The sequence below is a fragment of the Pelophylax lessonae genome (assembly GCF_965119305.1).
Source record: "Pelophylax lessonae genome assembly, chromosome: 10".
NCBI lineage: Eukaryota > Metazoa > Chordata > Amphibia > Anura > Ranidae > Pelophylax > Pelophylax lessonae.
In genome coordinates this window covers 97,121,145-97,140,355 of record NC_138777.1, presented here as the reverse complement: position 1 = coordinate 97,140,355, position 19,211 = coordinate 97,121,145, and the positions used below count along the sequence as shown (strand labels likewise).

At 44.8% G+C, this 19,211-nt stretch overlaps 1 protein-coding gene across 2 annotated transcripts in view; it reads right to left on the bottom strand.

Annotated features, from left to right (window-relative positions):
* Positions 1–7,243: 7,243 nt before the first annotated feature.
* POLA2 (DNA polymerase alpha 2, accessory subunit) overlaps positions 7,244–19,211 on the bottom strand; it is a 146,616-nt gene continuing 134,648 nt past the window's right edge. For both annotated transcript variants that reach the window (XM_082270916.1, XM_082270917.1), the window contains exons 17-19: positions 18,360–18,422; positions 11,663–11,789; positions 7,244–7,521 (exon numbers count right to left, since the gene is read on the bottom strand). In XM_082270916.1, the coding sequence (XP_082127042.1) occupies positions 7,378–7,521; positions 11,663–11,789; positions 18,360–18,422 (334 nt within the window). In that variant the 3' untranslated portion in view covers positions 7,244–7,377. The remainder of the gene's footprint in view (positions 7,522–11,662; positions 11,790–18,359; positions 18,423–19,211) is intronic.

Sequence of the window (19,211 nt, the reverse complement as noted above, 5' to 3'; positions counted from 1 at the left end):
GTGACAGGGAAGAGAACCCACTGCCAGTGCTTCCAGGAGCAGCAGTTTTCAGAATAGAAAAAAAAAAAACCCACACATTCGTTAACATGTTTAGCGCTTGAGTGTTATTTAATTTCAATGGCAGGAAATTATTATTCTGCCCAATGAAAAAAATGCCCAAGCGCTTAACACCTGTAAATGTGTTACGAATTTTTACAAGTGTCAGGCATTTTTTTTCTGCCAAAATGCTGCTGCAGGAGGAAAGACTTCTAGAAGAGTTTGTAAAATGTCCTGTGTGCATGAGGCCCTAAGGTCTGACAGACTTTCAACCACCCACAATTCACCCAACAGCCAGAGATCATGTGAGGTTTGCATGGGCTGTAAATGACACGATGAGAATAGGAATCACTTTTTTCCATGGAAAGTAGAAGCAATTTTTACCACTCAAATGTCTAATGTGCTGTAAGCACACACACAATGGTTCAACAGCTTTTTTTGGGAAATGATCGCTAAGCTTAGAGGTGTGACATATTGGAAGACAAAGAATAAATAAAATGCCAGCATGCTGCAATGCAAGATTCTCTATTTTACAAAGTAACAATGAACTAGAGCTCATTAGAATCAAAACTTCTCAGTGGAGGCTCCCCGAAACTACAAGGCTTAAACATTTGTTTGCACCACTATACTTACCTTTTAAGCCACGTTGTCCGTTCCAGGCACTCAGATGTTATCACAATGCAGGATCGGGAGTTCTACATTGTAAGCAATGACACCAAGGCGTGCCCATGACCCAGAGCTTTGGCTGCCAGGGGAGTGAAAGATAGGGTACCTAGAAATTTTATCTACCAACAACCCCCCCCCCCCCCGCAAGAATTTAACCCTTGCAGCATGGGGGGAAACCACATTTTTTTAAGTGGGTTTTATTTGAAACCACTTGCTTATCTTCATATGCAAAGGATTGCTAGTGATAAGCAAAAAGATTGAGGACCACACCCATTACAATCTCCTTTAGATCGAACAATAATAAAATACAAGGGCCTGCCTGATGGGATACAAGCTTTTCAGACAGATTAGGCAAGTCCCAAACTACACAATACACGTAAAGAGAACAGAGACTTTGCTGCCACAAGGAAGCCAGCTATGCACACTACAAGGTTCATGGTTTTCAGACCCTGTCTAAGCTTGATATATATACAAAACTTCAATAAAACTAAACCACTTTATTTTCTTCTTTGACTTGCTTGACCGCAAGATACAGAACTTCATTCACACGGCCATTCCTGGCTGTACACCGACCAGATAAGTGTACTTTTGCAGCGGGTACAACCAGTTATTTGCAATCCTCTATGAGCAGGAAGCCTGTACAAACCCATAAGAGGCTGAGGGGGTCTGCATGGAGTCCCACATGGAGTGTGGTTAGGGACTGTTCAGCAGCCCCAGAATGCAAACAGTTTGTGTACAATGCTGCTCATCTGTCCCTGACTGCAGCTCATCTCTCCTTGAGAGAATACATGTAAACAGCTGCAGAAAATCTCAGCCCGTCATTGATTTGTAAAGGCTTCCTGTCTGCAGCTGATCACAAACCCTTGGCTGTACCCACTACAGAAATACACTGATCTGAGCTTGTGTATGACTAGGAATGGCTGTGCAAATAAGCTCTTAGTGTGAAGATGTACAGACATGCACAAAAACAGTCAAAGAAAAAAAAAAATGCATTTAGCACAAAGTACTTAAACGATATGCAACAAGGTTTGTTCTTTGATGTCTGTTTATCTGTGCATGTCATCTTCACAATAATCCTATGGCCAAGCAATAACACAAAGGAAAGTGGTTGAAAGAAACCTTTAACCACTACAGCTTCAGAAGATTTTACCCCCTTAATGACCAGGCCGTTTGAGATATGGCACTGCGTTGCTTTAACTGACAATTGTGCGGTCCTGCGAAGCTGTACTAAAATACAATTTATGTTTTTTTCCCCACAAATAGAGCTCTTTTGGTAGTATTTGTTCACATCTGCATTTTTTTTTTTTTTTATAAAAAATTGTTATACTTTCCGCTATAAAATATTCCAAAAAAAACTAAAAAAAATCCAACGTTTTAATCAATTTAGGCCAATCTGTATTCTGCTACATATTTTTGGTAAAGAAAAAAAAAAAATATGTGTAAATCGATTTGTAGACACAAAAACGTTAGCCAACTATGGGATACATTTATAGACTTTTTTTTTACTAGTAATGGTGGCGATCAGTGATTTTTAGCAGGACTGCGACATTGCGGCAGACAAATTAAATTTTTTGTGGACCCGTGACATCAATACAGTGATCAGTGCTTCAAGTGGTAGTATCCCGCTTTTTGACACTTTTACCTACAGGCAAGCCTATAATTAGGCTTACCTGTAGGTACAATTAATATCTCCTAAACCGGCACGGTTTAGGAGATATTTGCAGTGCATGCGCTCTGAAAGTCTGGGGGACCTTCAGTTTTCCTTGCCGGAAAATCACTCCCGCGCGCATGACATCATCGCGGCTCCGGCCAATCACAGCACCAGAGCCGCCGAACCCGCAAGACGCCGAGGGATCATGGCAGCGCCCGCAGCGATGTCCGGGGGTCCGTGTCGGGGCTTCGTTCTAAGCTAAGTAATACATAATGAGCTTGTATGCAATGCATACTAGCTGATTATGCCTTTGTCTTGCAGATTTTTTTTTTTTTTAGTTTTCGGGTTTACAACCACTTTAAAAAATATACTATTACTGTATAAATGACACTGGCAGGGAAGGGGTTAACACCAGGGACGCTCAAGGTGTTAAATGTGCTCTCTTAGTATGTGGGCAGTGGATGCACTAGGCTAGAGGAAAAGAGATCTGTGTTCAGTTTAGCTGAAACACAAGATCTCTTTCCTCCCTGACAGAACGGCAGCCTGCCTTGTTTACATAAGCAGACCGCCGTTTTGTCATTCCGCCGAACGATCAACGGGTACCGGCAGCGGGATCCGCTGATTGGACACAGCAGGAGCCAATCACAATAGGGGGCAGCGCACCCCCCCGCAAAATCATGTACATGATTAAAGTACATATGCAGCAGGTGGTCCGGAAGTGGTTAAAGTGAATACTTACATGCTTTGTGCAGTGGTTTAAACAGAGCTTCCCCCGATTCTCTTCTGGGGGTCCCCTGCCAATGCTCCTGGCTAATCCCCCCCCCCTTAGTGCCCCCATAACAGGCCGCTTGCTATGGGGGCATTTGTGTGTGCTCGCTTCTGAGCTCCGCTCTGGGTATATATATATATATATATATATATAAAAGACACCCACTGCTGTATCTGGGACATGACCACAAACTAGGAAGAAAGTTCAAAACTAATCTTAGAAGCTATTATTTTACCAAAATAGTTGAAGCTTGGAATAGACTTCCAGCACAGGCAGTGAGTCAGTCAACAGTAAGAGGCTTCCAAACATGATTGGGACAAAAAAAGATCTATAGCAAGAAAAATTGATAGATATACCTATATATTGGGGCAAACTTCATAGGCCACTTAGTGTTTTTTTTATGTTGTTACTCTCCTAGGTTTAGGTCACTATACTTTTGTTGGGAAATCCAACGTTGGACAGTTTGTAACATGTATGGTGACCCATAGAAAGTTTGCTGCTTTGTGTTAGGCCCCTTTCACACTTGTGCGACTTCAAAGTCGCACGATTTTGATGCAAGTTTGACTGGGCTTATAATGTCTTTTACTCAAAACGCATCAAAATCATGCCAAAAGTAGTGCAGGGACTACTTTGAAGTTGGTGCAACTTCAAGTCGCACAGATATGAATGGGGCTCATTGAAAATCAAGAACGACTTGTCATGCAATTTTGCAGTCCCAAATCGCATGACAAGTCGCACAAGTGTGAAAGTGGCCTTAAGGAGGCACAGATATAAAAGATGTAATTGTATCAATATTTAATGGGAGACTTGATGCGTCTCTGTGGTGCAATGTTTATTCCACCCACAAATCTTCCACTATTTTCCCTGGAAATGGAGTTAAAGCCTCATCCATTCTCACTATGGAACCCTAAGTGGATGTGCTGTACATGAGACTTTAACTAGTCACCCTGGGGTGTGCTCTGGGTTCTTCTGGGTGCCTATTACCCAAAAATTGTGTGAATCATAACTTTTTTATGTTACACGACGCCCCAGGTGTTTATTGTGTAGCATTACAACCTTGGGCACTGTGTGAGCCAGCTACTAGGATGCTAACATCAATGATATAATTGGTTGATAAGGAGGACATTAGGTGCTTCCACAGCATCCTTGTTTGCCCCTCTTCATTAGCAGTGGGGTCTTATTAGCTAAGGGAGGGAGAAGAGACACTGGAATCCTAGTAACAGTTTGCTTTGTAAGAATAAAGGCACATTAACACCAGATGCGGTAGAACTGCATTGGGTGGCTATTCCAGCACAGTCCTACCACATACATGACACAGCAAAATGCCTCATCTCCAGTGTGCCTGGTTCCCACCACTGTGTTGCGATGGTGAGCGAGGAAAAAAAAAATGGTACTTTGTGCAGGACTTTTTTCGCCCTAAACCACCTCCAATGTCGGGCGTCCGAATAATGCTGCATTATGGAAAACTATTAGGTTTAGATTTCTACATTTTAGAATGGAGTGCCTTCAGATTGTACCGAATTGATTTACAAGATGAGAAACCCCGGGAGTAGAAGGGGGGGACGGAGCGAACCCCGGGAGTAGAAGGGGGGGACGGAGCGAACCCCGGGAGTAGAAGGGGGGGGGAGGGAGGACAGGAGCGAACCCCGGGAGTAGAAAGGGGGGGACAGGAGCGAACCCCGGGAGTAGAAAGGGGGAGGGAGGACATGAGCGAACCCCGGGAGTAGAAGGGGGAGGGAGGACATGAGCGAACCCCGGGAGTAGAAGGGGGAGGGAGGACATGAGCGAACCCCGGGAGTAGAAGGGGGAGGGAGGAGCGAACCCCGGGAGTAGAAGGGGGGAGGGAGGAGCGAACCCCGGGAGTAGAAGGGGGGGACAAGAGCGAACCCCGGGAGTAGAAGGGGGGGACAAGAGCGAACCCCGGGAGTAGAAGGGGGGGACAAGAGCGAACCCCGGGAGTAGAAGGGGGGGACAAGAGCGAACCCCGGGAGTAGAAGGGGGGGACAAGAGCGAACCCCAGGAGTAGAAGGGGGGGACAAGAGCGAACCCCAGGAGTAGAAGGGGGGGGGCAAGAGCGAACCCCAGGAGTAGAAGGGGGGGACAAGAGCGAACCCCGGGAGTAGAAGGGGGGGACAAGAGCGAACCCCGGGAGTAGAAGGGGGGGACAAGAGCGAACCCCGGGAGTAGAAGGGGGGACAAGAGCGAACCCCGGGAGTAGAAGGGGGGGACAAGAGCGAACCCCGGGAGTAGAAGGGGGGGACAAGAGCGAACCCCGGGAGTAGAAGGGGGGGACAAGAGCGAACCCCGGGAGTAGAAGGGGGGGACAAGAGCGAACCCCGGGAGTAGAAGGGGGGGACAAGAGCGAACCCCAGGAGTAGAAGGGGGGGACAGGAGCGAACCCCAGGAGTAGAAGGGGGGGGACAGGAGCGAACCCCAGGAGTAGAAGGGGGGGACAGGAGCGAACCCCGGGAGTAGAGGATGGGGGGGGGGATAGGAGCGAACCCCGGGAGTAGAGGGACAGGAGCGAACCCCCGGGAGTAGAGGGAGGGGGGGACAGGAGCGAACCCCGGGAGTAGAGGGAGGACAGGAGCGAACCCCGGGAGTAGAGGGAGGGGAGGGAGGACAGGAGCGAACCCCGGGAGTAGAGGGACAGGAGCAAACCCCCGGGAGTAGAGGGAGGGGGGGAGGGAGGACAGGAGCGAACCCCGGGAGTAGAAGGGGGGGAGGGAGGACAGGAGCGAACCCCGGGAGTAGAAGGGGGGGGACAGGAGCGAACCCCGGGAGTAGAAGGGACAGGAGCAAACCCCCGGGAGTAGAGGGAGGGGGGGGGACAGGAGCGAACCCCGGGAGTAGAGGGAGGGGGGGAGGGAGGACAGGAGCGAACCCCGGGAGTAGAAGGGGGGAGGGAGGACAGGAGCGAACCCCGGGAGTAGAAGGGGGGGAGGGAGGACAGGAGCGAACCCCGGGAGTAGAAGGGGGGGGGGGGGGGAGGAGCGAACCCCGGGAGTAGAGGATGGGGGGACAGGAGCGAGCCCCGGGAGTAGAGGGAGGGGGGACAGGAGCGAGCCCCGGGAGTAGAGGGAGGGGGGGGGGGACAGGAGCGAACCCCGGGAGTAGAGGAAGGGGGGGACAGGAGCGAACCCCGGGAGTAGAGGATGGGGGAACAGGAGCGAACCCCGGGAGTAGAGGATGGGGGAACAGGAGCGAACCCCGGGAGTAGAGGATGGGGGAACAGGAGCGAACCCCGGGAGTAGAAGGGGGGGACAGGAGCGAACCCCAGGAGTAGAAGGGGGGGGAGACAGGAGTGAACCCCGGGAGTAGAAGGGGGGGGGGGACAGGAGCGAACCCCGGGAGTAGAAGGGGGGGGGACAGGAGCGAACCCCGGGAGTAGAGGGAGGGGGGGGGACAGGAGCGAACCCCGGGAGTAGAAGAAAAGCTACCATGTGCTGCCACACCTCTGAACATGTTATTACAAAATATGAGGGAGAAGGGAGTGTGTGGAGCCTTGTGCTGGAACATGTCAGTCCCCGGCAGCCTGTAGGCACTGAAGTACTGAGAGAGAAGTGCGCATAAGCCCCGGACTGGTCACAGACACCCCACAGGTATCACCTCCATATACCGTCACGTGTACACTGGGGAACATTCTCAGAGAAAAGTTCTAGTAAGGGAGGAAGATAACACAGAGGCGCTGACACTTACCCGCAGAATGTTCTCAGGCACAGCGGAGTGCCCGCTCCAGATTTGGCCCCCGGCAGATGAGGACGTGGTTGGGAGTGGCCACTACTTCCGGTTCTCGCTCACCAGCCGCACGAGAGGGGAGACACAACAATCCTCCTTCCACGGCCAGAGCTCAGCCGAGACTGACTGCTCTGCCACACACTCCGCTACGTAACATACGGCTCGGCCAATCACAGCGCAAACATAAAGGGGCGGGGTACGAACTGACGGCGGGCTCTTTGCTAAGACAGGACGCTGTATATGTAAATTCTTTATTTATACAAAACACCATAGATAATAATGTACATCAGAGGACAGTCCGTCCATCCACACTGCATAGTCGCAGCATCCCGTCGCCTTCATCTTCCAGTACAGAGCTCCATACATACACTCTGTTCTCCCAGTACAGATCCCCATACACTCCGATCTTCCTGTACAGATCTCCATACACTCCGATCTTCCTGTACAGATCTCCATACACTCCGATCTTCCTGTACAGATCTCCATACACTCCGATCTTGCAGTCCATTCTCGGATGTTATATTTTCACCACCTGAGCGGATATACAGGGAGACTTCCTGGGCTCGGTGTTCTCTTTCTTCACTAAGAAGCGACTATATGTTCCTCCTACCAGTCCTTTAGTCAGTCGGCCAGGATTGATGCAGATGCTCCCTGAGATATCCTGTGAAAATGCAGATGAATAGTTAATAAAAACACCTAAAATCATTTATAAGAAATCCATTAGGCTTACCCTTTTCTCATATAGCGATATTAAACCCCCCAAACCATTATATTGCAGCTTACCAATTCTAAGATGGGCTAGCTACATTGGTTTTCTTTTTTTAACCACTTAAGCCCCAGCCCTATTCCGGACACTTTTTGTTTACAAGTTAAAACCAGTATTTTTTCCTAAAAAACTACTCAGAACCCCCAAACATTATATATATATTTTTTAGCAAAGATTCTGGAGAATAAAATGTCGGTCAGTGCAATATTTTTTGTCACGCGGTATTTGCGCAGCCGTCTTTAAAACGCCATTTTTTTGGAAAAATTTTGAAAAATCACATTTCACTGCATTTAAAAAAAACATAACAGTAAAGTTAGCCCATTTTTTGTATATTGTGAAAGACGATGTCACGCTGAGTAAATAGATACCCAACATGTTACGGTTTAAAATTGCGCGCCCCCCCCCCCCCCCGAGAGATGGCGACAAACTACGGTCAATAGAGATCTCAATAGGCGACGATTTAAATTTTTTTAACGGTTACCAGTTTAGAGTTAGAGTGTAGATCTTTTTTTAAATTATTGCTCACGCTCTGGCGATCACGGCAATACCTCACATGTGTGGTTTGAACAGCGATTTAATTTGCGGTTCGACTTCCGTATACGTTTTTTTTTTGTGCGCGAGCTAACGGTGACGGGGGCAGCTAAAATTATTTTTTTTCCCCTATTTATTTTTATTTTTTTTTTTAACTTTTACAGGTTTTTATAAAAAAAAAAAAAAAAAAAAAATCTGATCACTTTTATTGCGGTCACAAGCAATGTAAACATCCCTTGTGACACCAATATGCAGTGACAGGTAGTCTTTATGGAGAGATCAAGGATCTAAAAGACCCTAGACCCCTCCACTACACTTCCATGTTTGCAAAACGCCAAAAACGGCGTTTTTGCATACAGCCGTTTTTTAAATTTGCCGCCTTTTGCAGCACAGTAACCCGGAAGTGACGTCATGGACACCGCCTCCGGGTTACGTCATCGGAGGCCCGATCAAAGCCGTTTCCGGGATGATGCCTCTACTACCGCAAAGTTTGCAGACGTAGCCCTACGTCACTTTGCGGTAAGTGGTCAAGGCTCTTTCCTTCAGGCTCATGCACACACAAGGCATCTGCAAAACACTTCTAAATGCCAGAGCTGCTGGCAGGAAAATGCCATATATTTCACAAGTATTAAGGCACATTATTGCAAGTATAGTGTTTGAGAAAATTTGATTTTTTGTCTTACCATAAAATCAATTTCTCCGATGTTCATTGACAGACACAGCTCCTGATATTCTTAACCATTGGGTTATACTGCCCCCTACAGGAGTAGGACACTAGGCAAAAAAGAAATCCGGTTACGCCCATGGGCAGTCCCAGGGGGTATACACCCTCTCTCTGCTATAGGCAGATATAGTTTAGTTACAGTGTCAGGAGAAATATAGCTCCACAGAGGGGTGGGTGCTGTGTCCATCAATGAACATCAGAGAAATGGATTTTATGGTAAGTCAAAAACCTAATTTTCTCTTTTGTTCATTGACAGACACAGCTCCTAATATTCTTGACCATTGGGATGTCCCAAAGCAGTGTTAAACAAGAGGGGTGGGAACAGCAAATAATTCCCAAAGCTAAAAACAGTAGCCAACCAGGCAACACAAGCTCAACTAAAACAACTGGAGCCCACGTGAAAAAAAAAATACACTCTCAAAGGAGGACCAGGTCCTCTTTTAAATAGCAGCCTGCAAACCTTGCGGCCAAAAGAAGCATCCGCAGATGCCGACACATCAACTTTATGGAACTTTGTGAAAGTGTGCACAGACGACCAGGTGGCCCCCTTGCAAACCTGCGTCACTGACACCTGATGATAGAAAGCCCAGGAGGCACTAGGTGCCCTAGTAGAGTGGGCTTTGACAGGGAAAGAAAGAACCTGAACCCTGAAGGAATAGGCCTGAATTACCGTCCGTCTGATCCATCTGGAAATGGTCACAGAGGAAGTGGACAACCCTTTACAGGGTCCATCCATTGTCCATCCATGAGCACAAATAGAGTCTGACTTCCTGAAAGACTCCGTAGGTGCCATGAACATCTTAATTGCCCTGGACCACATCCAAGGCATGCAAGGCAATTTCCTTCGGATGTTTAGGCCTGGGGCACAGAGAAGGCAACACAATGTCTTCATTCAAATGAAAATCAGACACAACTTTTGGAAGGAACGACAGACAGGGTCGAAGAACCACCTTATCCCTGTGAATCACCAGGTAAGGTGAACGACAGGATAACGCCGCCAGTTCCAACACCCTGTGCGCAGGGGTGATAGTCACCAAAAAGGCCACCTTCTGGGACAGCGTAAGCAGGGGAATCTCCCAAAGATTTTCAAAGGCAGCCTTCTGGATAACCAAAAGCACCAAATTGAGGTCCCAAGGTGGCAACGGAGCCTGTACTTGGGGAACCAAACATCAGACACCCTGAAGAAAGGTACGCACCAGGGAGTGTGTTGCCAAAGGTCTTGATAGAAGACCGCCTGAGCCGACACCTGGCCCTTGATAATACTCAAGGCCAATTTCTGTTCAACCCCCCCGTTGAAAGAAGGTCAAGATCCAAGCCACCGATAAGGAGCGAGGATGAATCACAAGAGACTCACACCTTGCAATATACATCTTCCACGTGCGATGGTAGATCTTCCTAGAAGTATATTTTCTAGCTTTCAACAGGGTAGGAATCACCCCCATCCTTCAGCACCTGGCATTCAACAGCCAAGTAGTCAAAGCCAGCGACTGTAAAGCAGGATGGAAGATCTGTCCTTGGGACAACAGATCCCCCCTGAGAGGAAGCTTCCAAGGAACATCGGCCACCAGCCACACCAAATAGGCATATCAACCCCGGCGAGGCCTGTCCTGGAGCCACTAAGATGACCAGAAACCTTCATGCTGAAATGTAAAGTTGATCGATCAACTTGGGTACAACCATGCTGATCTATAAACATATTGCAGTCATATGTAAAATTAAAAGTTATATGTGTAAACTTTTATCTTCATCTTTCTGACTTTCTGGTTTTCCAAGGCGCTGGTGATTACAAAGATACCGCTGCATCAGGGAAGCATGACACATACTTGCTGAGCTTTTTAATGCCAAAGGTTTTTCTTTTTTTTTTTCAGTTTTAGATGGGTTATAGATTTGGGTGAAGTCAGAGCTGAAATGAAGGGTGATGTTATGGCGGTGGGAAAGTCAGTAAATTTATATGTAATCTCTAAACTGAACAGCATTCAGGATGGTGGCTACAGGGGAGAATATCCAGAAGTGCTACAAGAACGTAGCCACCCTACTACAGGAACTTGGTTTGGATGCCCTTAGCTGGCAGAATTAACAAGTACTGTGGATGAGAATATGCTCCAGATCAGTGATTCTCAACCAATGGGCTGCACCCCCCCCCCTCCCCAAAGCATCTAGCCCCCTACAGATCCCCCTAAACTTCCACAATACACCCTCAACCTCTCACAGTGCCTCCAGCTCCCTCGAGAGCCCATTCCCCACAGTTGCCCCCCAGCTCCTTTCAGAATGCTCTACAGAGCAACCGAGTCTGCTGTAGAATCTCCATCCCCCCACCCCACAGTGACATCTAGCTACATCCAGTGTTCCAGCATTTCATTACATCTTTTTATTTCCATTATATTTTCATTGTGGTAGTAGAAACAGTTTTTTTTTTTCTAAACTTGAATTTACCGGGCCCTGGTCTCAATAAGGTTGAGACCCACTGCTCTAGAGTTTAGGAAAGGGATCATAAATATTACATGTACTTTCAGTTTTTCAAAAGAGATATGCTTTAATCTCCACCATCTATCAAAATGGAATAGCAGTTTTGGGTGGGTAAGAAATTTTTACTAAAATGGAATTCACAGTTTCTAGCGGCTATGAAACAATCATAATACAGTTTTTTTTTTTTTAATCTTGACCTTAAGATATGGCTGTAATCGTATGACAAAAGTTGCCAATGGCACCAGCTAGCTAGCCTTTTATAAGTTCAGAAATACATACAACATAAATGAGCTAAAATTGAAAGCAGCGACTAACCTTGATGAAAAAGCGAAGCTCTGATGGTACAATAAAGACATCTGGTGTGACTGGCATCATAGCAAAATTATACATTGCTTCAAAATCGATATTTATCTCCTCATTTGGTGGGTACAATGGGTAGTAACTAGGAAACAAAAAGTTATTTGATTAAATAAACATGCTATACTTTGATTAAAATAACAATACTGTAAATTCAGAGTAAACGAACATTAAGCCAGTGATCCACAATACTGGACTCTTTCCTAAACAAGCTGTAAAACCCACCTATTGAGCATTATCCAACATCTTTTAATGTTTGCATATCTACAATAGGATGTCTAATTCCATTACCATTACTTATCTAACTAAACAGACAATTGTACTTTAATTGAATGAATAACATTTACAGTCTGCGTCTGAGTAGCTGCTTTTTCAGCATGGTTTTCATTTGAAGTTAACCTATAGTGTCTACTTCCATTCATCTATATTCGATGATTAGATGAACTTCTGTTCTGCCCTCTACTATGCTAAATACATGGACTCCAATTCTCACTTAACATGATCTTGTTGCAGTTTCTGTCTGTAGCTGCAACATTAACAGAACACCATTATCAACCAGGAGATGGGTAGATTTGGCAGAACCAGGCCTAGACTGAACATTAGGTCAGTACTGAGGACTTATTGCAGTCTATTATTAAGACAACATAGGGATTGTGAAGTGACTAGGGGGGAGGTAAATGGCGCTGCCTACTAAAGATTTAAAAATGCAGTGTAGGTGAAAAAGTTTAACCCAACAATATAAATAGATATGATCAGTGTTAAAAGCCAGACACTATATCATAAACACATAGTAAAAATTACGTAAAGTGCCGATTCACATATGTGCGTTTGCCGAGTTTGCATGTAAATTCGGAGCGCACTGCTCCTAAATTACATGCGATCTCATGTGCGGTGCAAGTTCAGCCATACACTTTGTATGGCTGAATTCGCACCGCATCCGCAATAAACTCGCACAAGGCTTTTTTTTAGCCGCAGCAGAATCGGATCGCATAGTGGTTCACACTAGTGCGATCCGATTCTGTGCGAACTTGCAGATCGCACTGCGATATGCGATCGCAACTGGGGGTGTCGTTAACTTTTAATTGACACCCCCTGCGTATTGCATATGGCAGTGTAAACTGCCAGAGGTGCGGATGCGATGCTGGATCACGCTGCATATTCGCAGTGTTCCCGCATCACACAAGTGTGAACCAGGACAAAGTGGAGTTCCGGCCTCGGGGGTCAATTTTAGCTAAAAATACCCCCGGGACAGTCAGGGCTAGTACATTCCATAATGGATAGCCTGCGAACTGTCCCGGGTCGCACTTACCTGTAAGAAGAAATACTTACCTTGAAAAGTTCTTCTCCAGCGCTGCCATCTCAGGTGTGGGCAGCTGAAGCCGCAGCGTCCCTCTTCGTGTCCTCTTCCGTGCATTGTCGGAGTCCCACAATGCACTGCACTGGCCCAGCTCGTCACTTCCCCGGTGCAGGCGCGGCATGCCCAGAAGCTGTTTAGCAGGGAATGCCGCGCCTGCACCGGAAGTGACGAGCGGGGTCGGTGCAGGTGCATTGACTCCTGGGAGTGATGATGTTCAGCTCCCAGGAGTCATCGCAAGCCGGAAGAGATGGCGCGGGCCACGGCCGCAGAGGGAGGAAGTGGAAGGTAGGTGAGTATATTTTCTTATATAATAAAGTAAGTGACCAAAAAAATAAAAAATTAGCAGGATCCATTTCTTTTTCAGGTTGCACTCAGCAAGCGGATGGCCCAAAATAGATTTTTTCAATTTTGAGGCCGGAACTCTGCTTTAATTTAAGTACTAGATATCAGGGACATATATTCATCATAAAGTCACTTTTGGTTGAGATACAACACGGAGACACACACAGTCTTATCCTTGCACTAGGGCACTTTCATGTGCGATTTGGACCATTTAAGGACAGTACTGTATGCAACTCATGGTTGAGGATTGCACTCCATTTTTTGTGCAAATTGGTCACTCTCTTTTTTTGAGCACTTTTTGCTGTGCGACCTGAATTTATCCTCGTTTTTGCATTTATGCTTATGCTACTTTGGATTGCAAATCGCATTTATTACAAAAAATTTTTTTGCAACACTTAGCTGCTTGTGGAATAATGTATATATATTCATTTTTTTCACCTAGCACTTAGCTTATATCTACCTCTGACCTTTACACTTCATTCGAATATCTTTCACGCCCATTTGGGCCTTTTTGTCATCATCACTTTATAGCACTTTTTATGTGCTTTTTCAATTTGATTTAATATTTTGTCTGCACTTTCTGCTGATGCAATTTTGGGATAATCGCACCTACCTTTTGCACCAATTAATTGCTTGTTGATTAACGGATTCTTACTCAGCACTTTATGTTTATACTTGTTCACTTGGTTTAGCTTACCCCACACACCTTAGTGGGCTTATTTGCCCTTTCCGGTATTTCTTCTACACGGTCACTGAAGCACTTTAGTCATGATTTTTTGATTTTAGTTTTTAATTTTAGTGGTGACCTTCACCACCACTTCACCAGCACCTGTCACATAGTCACCTTATACTTCTGCACCAATTTTATATATATATATTATATATATATATTTTTTTATGATGAATATATGTCCCTGATATCTAGTACTTATTATTAAGTCATTTTTACTATGTTTATTATATAGCGTCTGGCTTTTAACACTGTGATCATATCCATTTATATTGTTGGGTTAAACTTTTTCACCTACACTGCATTTTTACATCTTTAGTAGGCAGCGCCATTTACCTCCCCTCTAATAACTGCATACTCTACTATATATATATTTTGGTTTATAGTTAGGAGGTAGGCTGCAGCGAGCAATTTGAACTATTTCTCTTATCCTAAGTGTGGATTAGTTTATATTTTTTAACATAGGGTTTGTGACATAGGACATTCAGAAACTTTAGGTGCTCTTTAAAGCGGAAATCCATCTTACACCTAATTAGCCTTAAACCTGCCCCCCCTCCTAACACTTAATATAACTAACCTAAAAAAATGTATATACTTAAGCCTGCAAAACATGGATCGAAAGCAGGGATGTATCGATCCGCCTGTTGGGTTTTTCCCAAGCCATCAATGCTGCCAACTATAGCTGGCAACACTGATAACTGTACTCTGGTAGCGGGGAAGTCTCCCTGCTTCCAGAATACTACAGAGGAAGGGATTTCTCCAATTACCTGCATGTGTGGATGGGGGAATCTAGGAATTTCCTTTCTTTCAACCCGCTGGTTGAATGAAAAAAAAAATGCATAATGTACAAGCTGCATTACTTATTTTCAGACCGCTCTGGACGAGTCACATGATCTTCCTTGTGTCAGCCAGTGATGGGTGCAGGCCAAAGCAGAGAGTGGTCCAACAACAGTTAATAAAGCTTTTAGCAGTGAAATCAGCCGTAGGCTTTAATTGCCTATCCTTTGTTGGTGCTCCCTTCTTTCCCCTAGTCATGCTGGCTGACACAGCGGAGTTGTATTCCTCGACAGGACTGGCGTGGCCTAAAAGAAGGTAAGTATTATAAGCACAGTTTTAAAGCTAGTTACCTGTAATCTGGGATTCTATTTTAACCACATAACGACCACCCACCGCAGACATACTGCGGCAGGCAGCCGCTGCTGGGCAAAGTGACGTAGGGGTACGTCACTCGCTCAGCCGCCTGTGGGGGGCAAGCGCGCGCCGCTGGAGGCACCCTCCCGCCCCCGCTCGTTCACTGAGATCCCGCGCGAGTGACCGGCGGCTCCGATGTCCACCGGTCACTCGGGATCTCCCGCAGGAGAGGGAGAAAGGCAGACGGCTGATGTAAAGACAGCCGTCTGTCATTCTCCCTGATGTAAGTGCAGAGACTATGCGATCCTGCTATGTAGGATCATATGTCTTTGTGGTTACATCACAAGCCACGCCCCCCACAGTTAGAATCACGCCCCTAGGGATACATTTAACCCACTGATCACCAATAAAGTTAACCCCTTCCCTGCCAGTGTCATTTTTACACTAACAGTGCATATTTATAGCACTGATTACTGTAGTAATGTCACTGGTAACCCCAAAAATGTAAAAAATGTCAGTCAGGGGTCCGATCTGTCCGCCGCAATGTCACAGTCCCGCAAAAAAAAAAATAAAAAAAAAAAAAATATCGCAGATCGCCGCCATTACTAGTACAAAAAAAAAAAACAATAAAAATGACATAAATCTTTCCCGTAGTTAGTGAACGCAATAAATTTTGCGCAAACCAATCAAAATACGCTTATTGCGATTTTTTTTACCAAACATATGTAGCAGAAAACAAATTGGTCTAAAATGTTAAAAAATTTTGGTTTTTACATTTTTTTTGAGAATTTCATATAAAAAAAATGTGAAAAATAATTTTTTCAAAATTGTTGCTCGGGGAAAAAAAAAAAAAAAAAAAAAAATCGCATAGGTGATCAAATACCACCAAAAGAAAGCTCTCTGTTTGTGGGGAAAAAAAGGACATCAATTTTGTTTGGGTTCAGCGTCGCACGATCGCGCAATTGTCCGTTAAATTCACGCAGTGCCGAATCGCAAAATAGGGCCTGGTCTTTGAGCAGCCAAATCCTCTGGGGCTTAAGTGGTTAAAGCAAGCCAGTCATGAAAGAAACATGAAGGCTGGTACTGCTAAATCATCTTCTGCAAATTTTAGTTTCTGACAGTTGTGCTGACCCTTTTGCTTCAACAGCTAAGAGCATGCAGATCAGGAGTTCTAGATTTCCTGACCTGCATACTTGTTCTGACTCACTGACACAGCATTGAACCAGTGGACGGACATAACAGCCAGGTGTCTAGAATTTTCAGAAGGTAGACTGCAGATTTCCCGCTAAGACAGATTTATTTTCTGTTTCAATAGTTTTTATTAATTGTTTTAGTAAACAATTAAAAAGCAGTGTACGCTCCGAGCATGTAACATAGGAAACATACAAATGTGGGGTTCAATAGAGATTATTGAGGATCAGAACACGCAGGTTAGGTCTACTATGGGGGTCCCAACACACTAAAACTGAAATAAAAGCAAGGACAGTAACTAATGATAAAGTACTGGTAGAACATTCAAACTTCCTGGATAGTGTGAGGTTAACATCCAGCAAGCCAGCCACTACAATGTATGTGTGCCAAACAGTGTGATCACAGGTACACACCCTTATCAGAATAAAACCATATTAGGTTGACATGTGAGGCAATGGAGCCTCTTACCCACGCTGTGTAATAAGGAAGGCTCTATCATCAAACATGCTTTGCAACTGTCCCTTATAGGGGAACCTGCATCCAACAATACACCTAGGCGTGTCTGGGTTAAGAGGGAAAAAGGGGGAAGAGAAAGGACCATAGGGGCATAGTACCAAAATTGGTACCACATTTTCTTGAAAATAGGGGTTGTTTGTCACGTAGAACACACATGATCTATGTAGGTTTACGTTTCACCAGTGCTAGGTCTATAAAAGGGCTTTTCTACACTGACGCAATGGCTATTTTGGCAGCTAGAAACATGAAGTATATTAACGTTTGGGTATGTCTAGGGACATTTTCCACTGGCTTATTAAGTAGGGCGATACTAGCATCTTTAGCGATATTACCCACTGTAACCAAAAATATGAGTGAGTGGACCCTCATCTAAAAACGGCGAACCTTAGGGCACCTTCACCACACGTGCATTGGTGTGCCCACCTGGCCAAACCCCCTGAAGCAGGAGGCCGGGGTTCCCAGGAAACATTTTGGACAGGCGCTCTGGCACTAAATACCATTTGGCATGTACCTTTAGACAGGTTTATTTTAAGATATTGCACACGGTCACCCCTCCACAAACACAAAAACAAACAGGGAGTTGGTTTTAGATTTTCTAATAGTCACTGTCACTCATTTTTACTAGGCAGACTGCCTCTGGTTGAGCAGAACTACACAAGAAACGGACCACCTTCAGGAGAAAGGGAAGGAATCCACAGTAGACAATGCACACATATTCAGCTAAAGGATTGGCAGTGTGCAGTGAGGGCTTCCTGGCAGGACTGCTCAGGTGGGTTGGGACTAAGATCTGAACACACCTGAGCCCATCCTTAGTAGCCATGCACACAAGAATTTATGATCAACCTAGGTTAGTTTGATTGCAAAAAATATGAAAAGGTGCAACAAAACTGTTTTTGGAATCAATTAAAACCATCAATCGAAAATACAACAGATTAGTCACAAATGTAAGATTGTTTAAAGCGATCTGTATTACAGTTATCTGGTGCAGACACACAGAAGTGTTCAAGCAATCAAATCAAAATAGAAGGCCTAAGGGTTGCAATTTATATTTGGCTCAATCAGTTTCGTTTAATTTAAATGATCATTCCATCAATCATTCAATGTATGTGTGGCTACCTTTAGGTCTTGTTCACACCAAGTCTGTTGTGGTGCGTTTTTCTGCACACCACCCCACATGTATGATGTGAAGTGGGCACATAAAAAAAAAAAAAAAAAAAACAATGGTTTGTGGGTTCTCTAACAACTATTTTGGACTCCTTTAAACTGCAATCTCTGTGGAACAGCAAAGTTGTTACAATGCAGATAGTTTTCCTCTTCTAAATATTACATACGAGCCTGTTTCAGCTCAAAACTATACTATTACCTTACATTCCTATATAAGCATTTACCTTCTCTGATTTAGGATCTGTCTGAGAATTCGACTGAATCGATCTGGAGCACCAGCAGTGCCACTAGGAGTAAATAAAAATATAAACATATAAGTATATGTAAATATGATCATGTAAAAAAATGCAATCAAATTGACTGTCACCTCTGTCAAGTCAATTCACACTATTGTGCATAAAAAATTCTTACAGGGTAATTTATAAAAGGATGTCATAGACAAACTTTAGAATTCCATTGGGGCACAGCAACAAAACTCAGTGTGCGCACCCAATTCATGTATTCGTCACAGTCAGGTACACAAATTGGTCTGTATCTGCACTGACATCAGTGACCACACCTTCCTCAGTGTATGCACTTCTTTCTTCTAGCTGGCAGTAGTAACAATTACCTAAATTTGCCACACGTCAGTAATGTTACCAACAATGGTGCAAATGCTTGCCTGAATTAGGCACAGGTAGAGCTTAAGGGTACTACCATCAAATAAGTCTCTTAGGGCGGATCTGAATTCCCCTAAATGTGTTTAACAGGGTGAACACATAATTAAAATACACCAGAAAATACTCATCTGATCTATTAAATGAGATCTGTCATGCAGCAAAACTCCCATCTGAAAAGCCTTTGATGAAGAATGTACAAATTGTATGGTAGCTCTATGGAAATAGTTTCCTCACAATGAACCCATTGGCTTCAAGTTCACTGTTCTGGAAATAATTTACTTGTGAATTAGGAATAGCTGCTTCCATCAGATGGTTCTAGGTCAGGGCTGTTAAGCTGTTAGCCCCCTTTAAAACCAAGTCATATATACTGTATGTTTTAATTTTTTTTTGTGCAATATGTGCTTGCAGTGTGTGAAC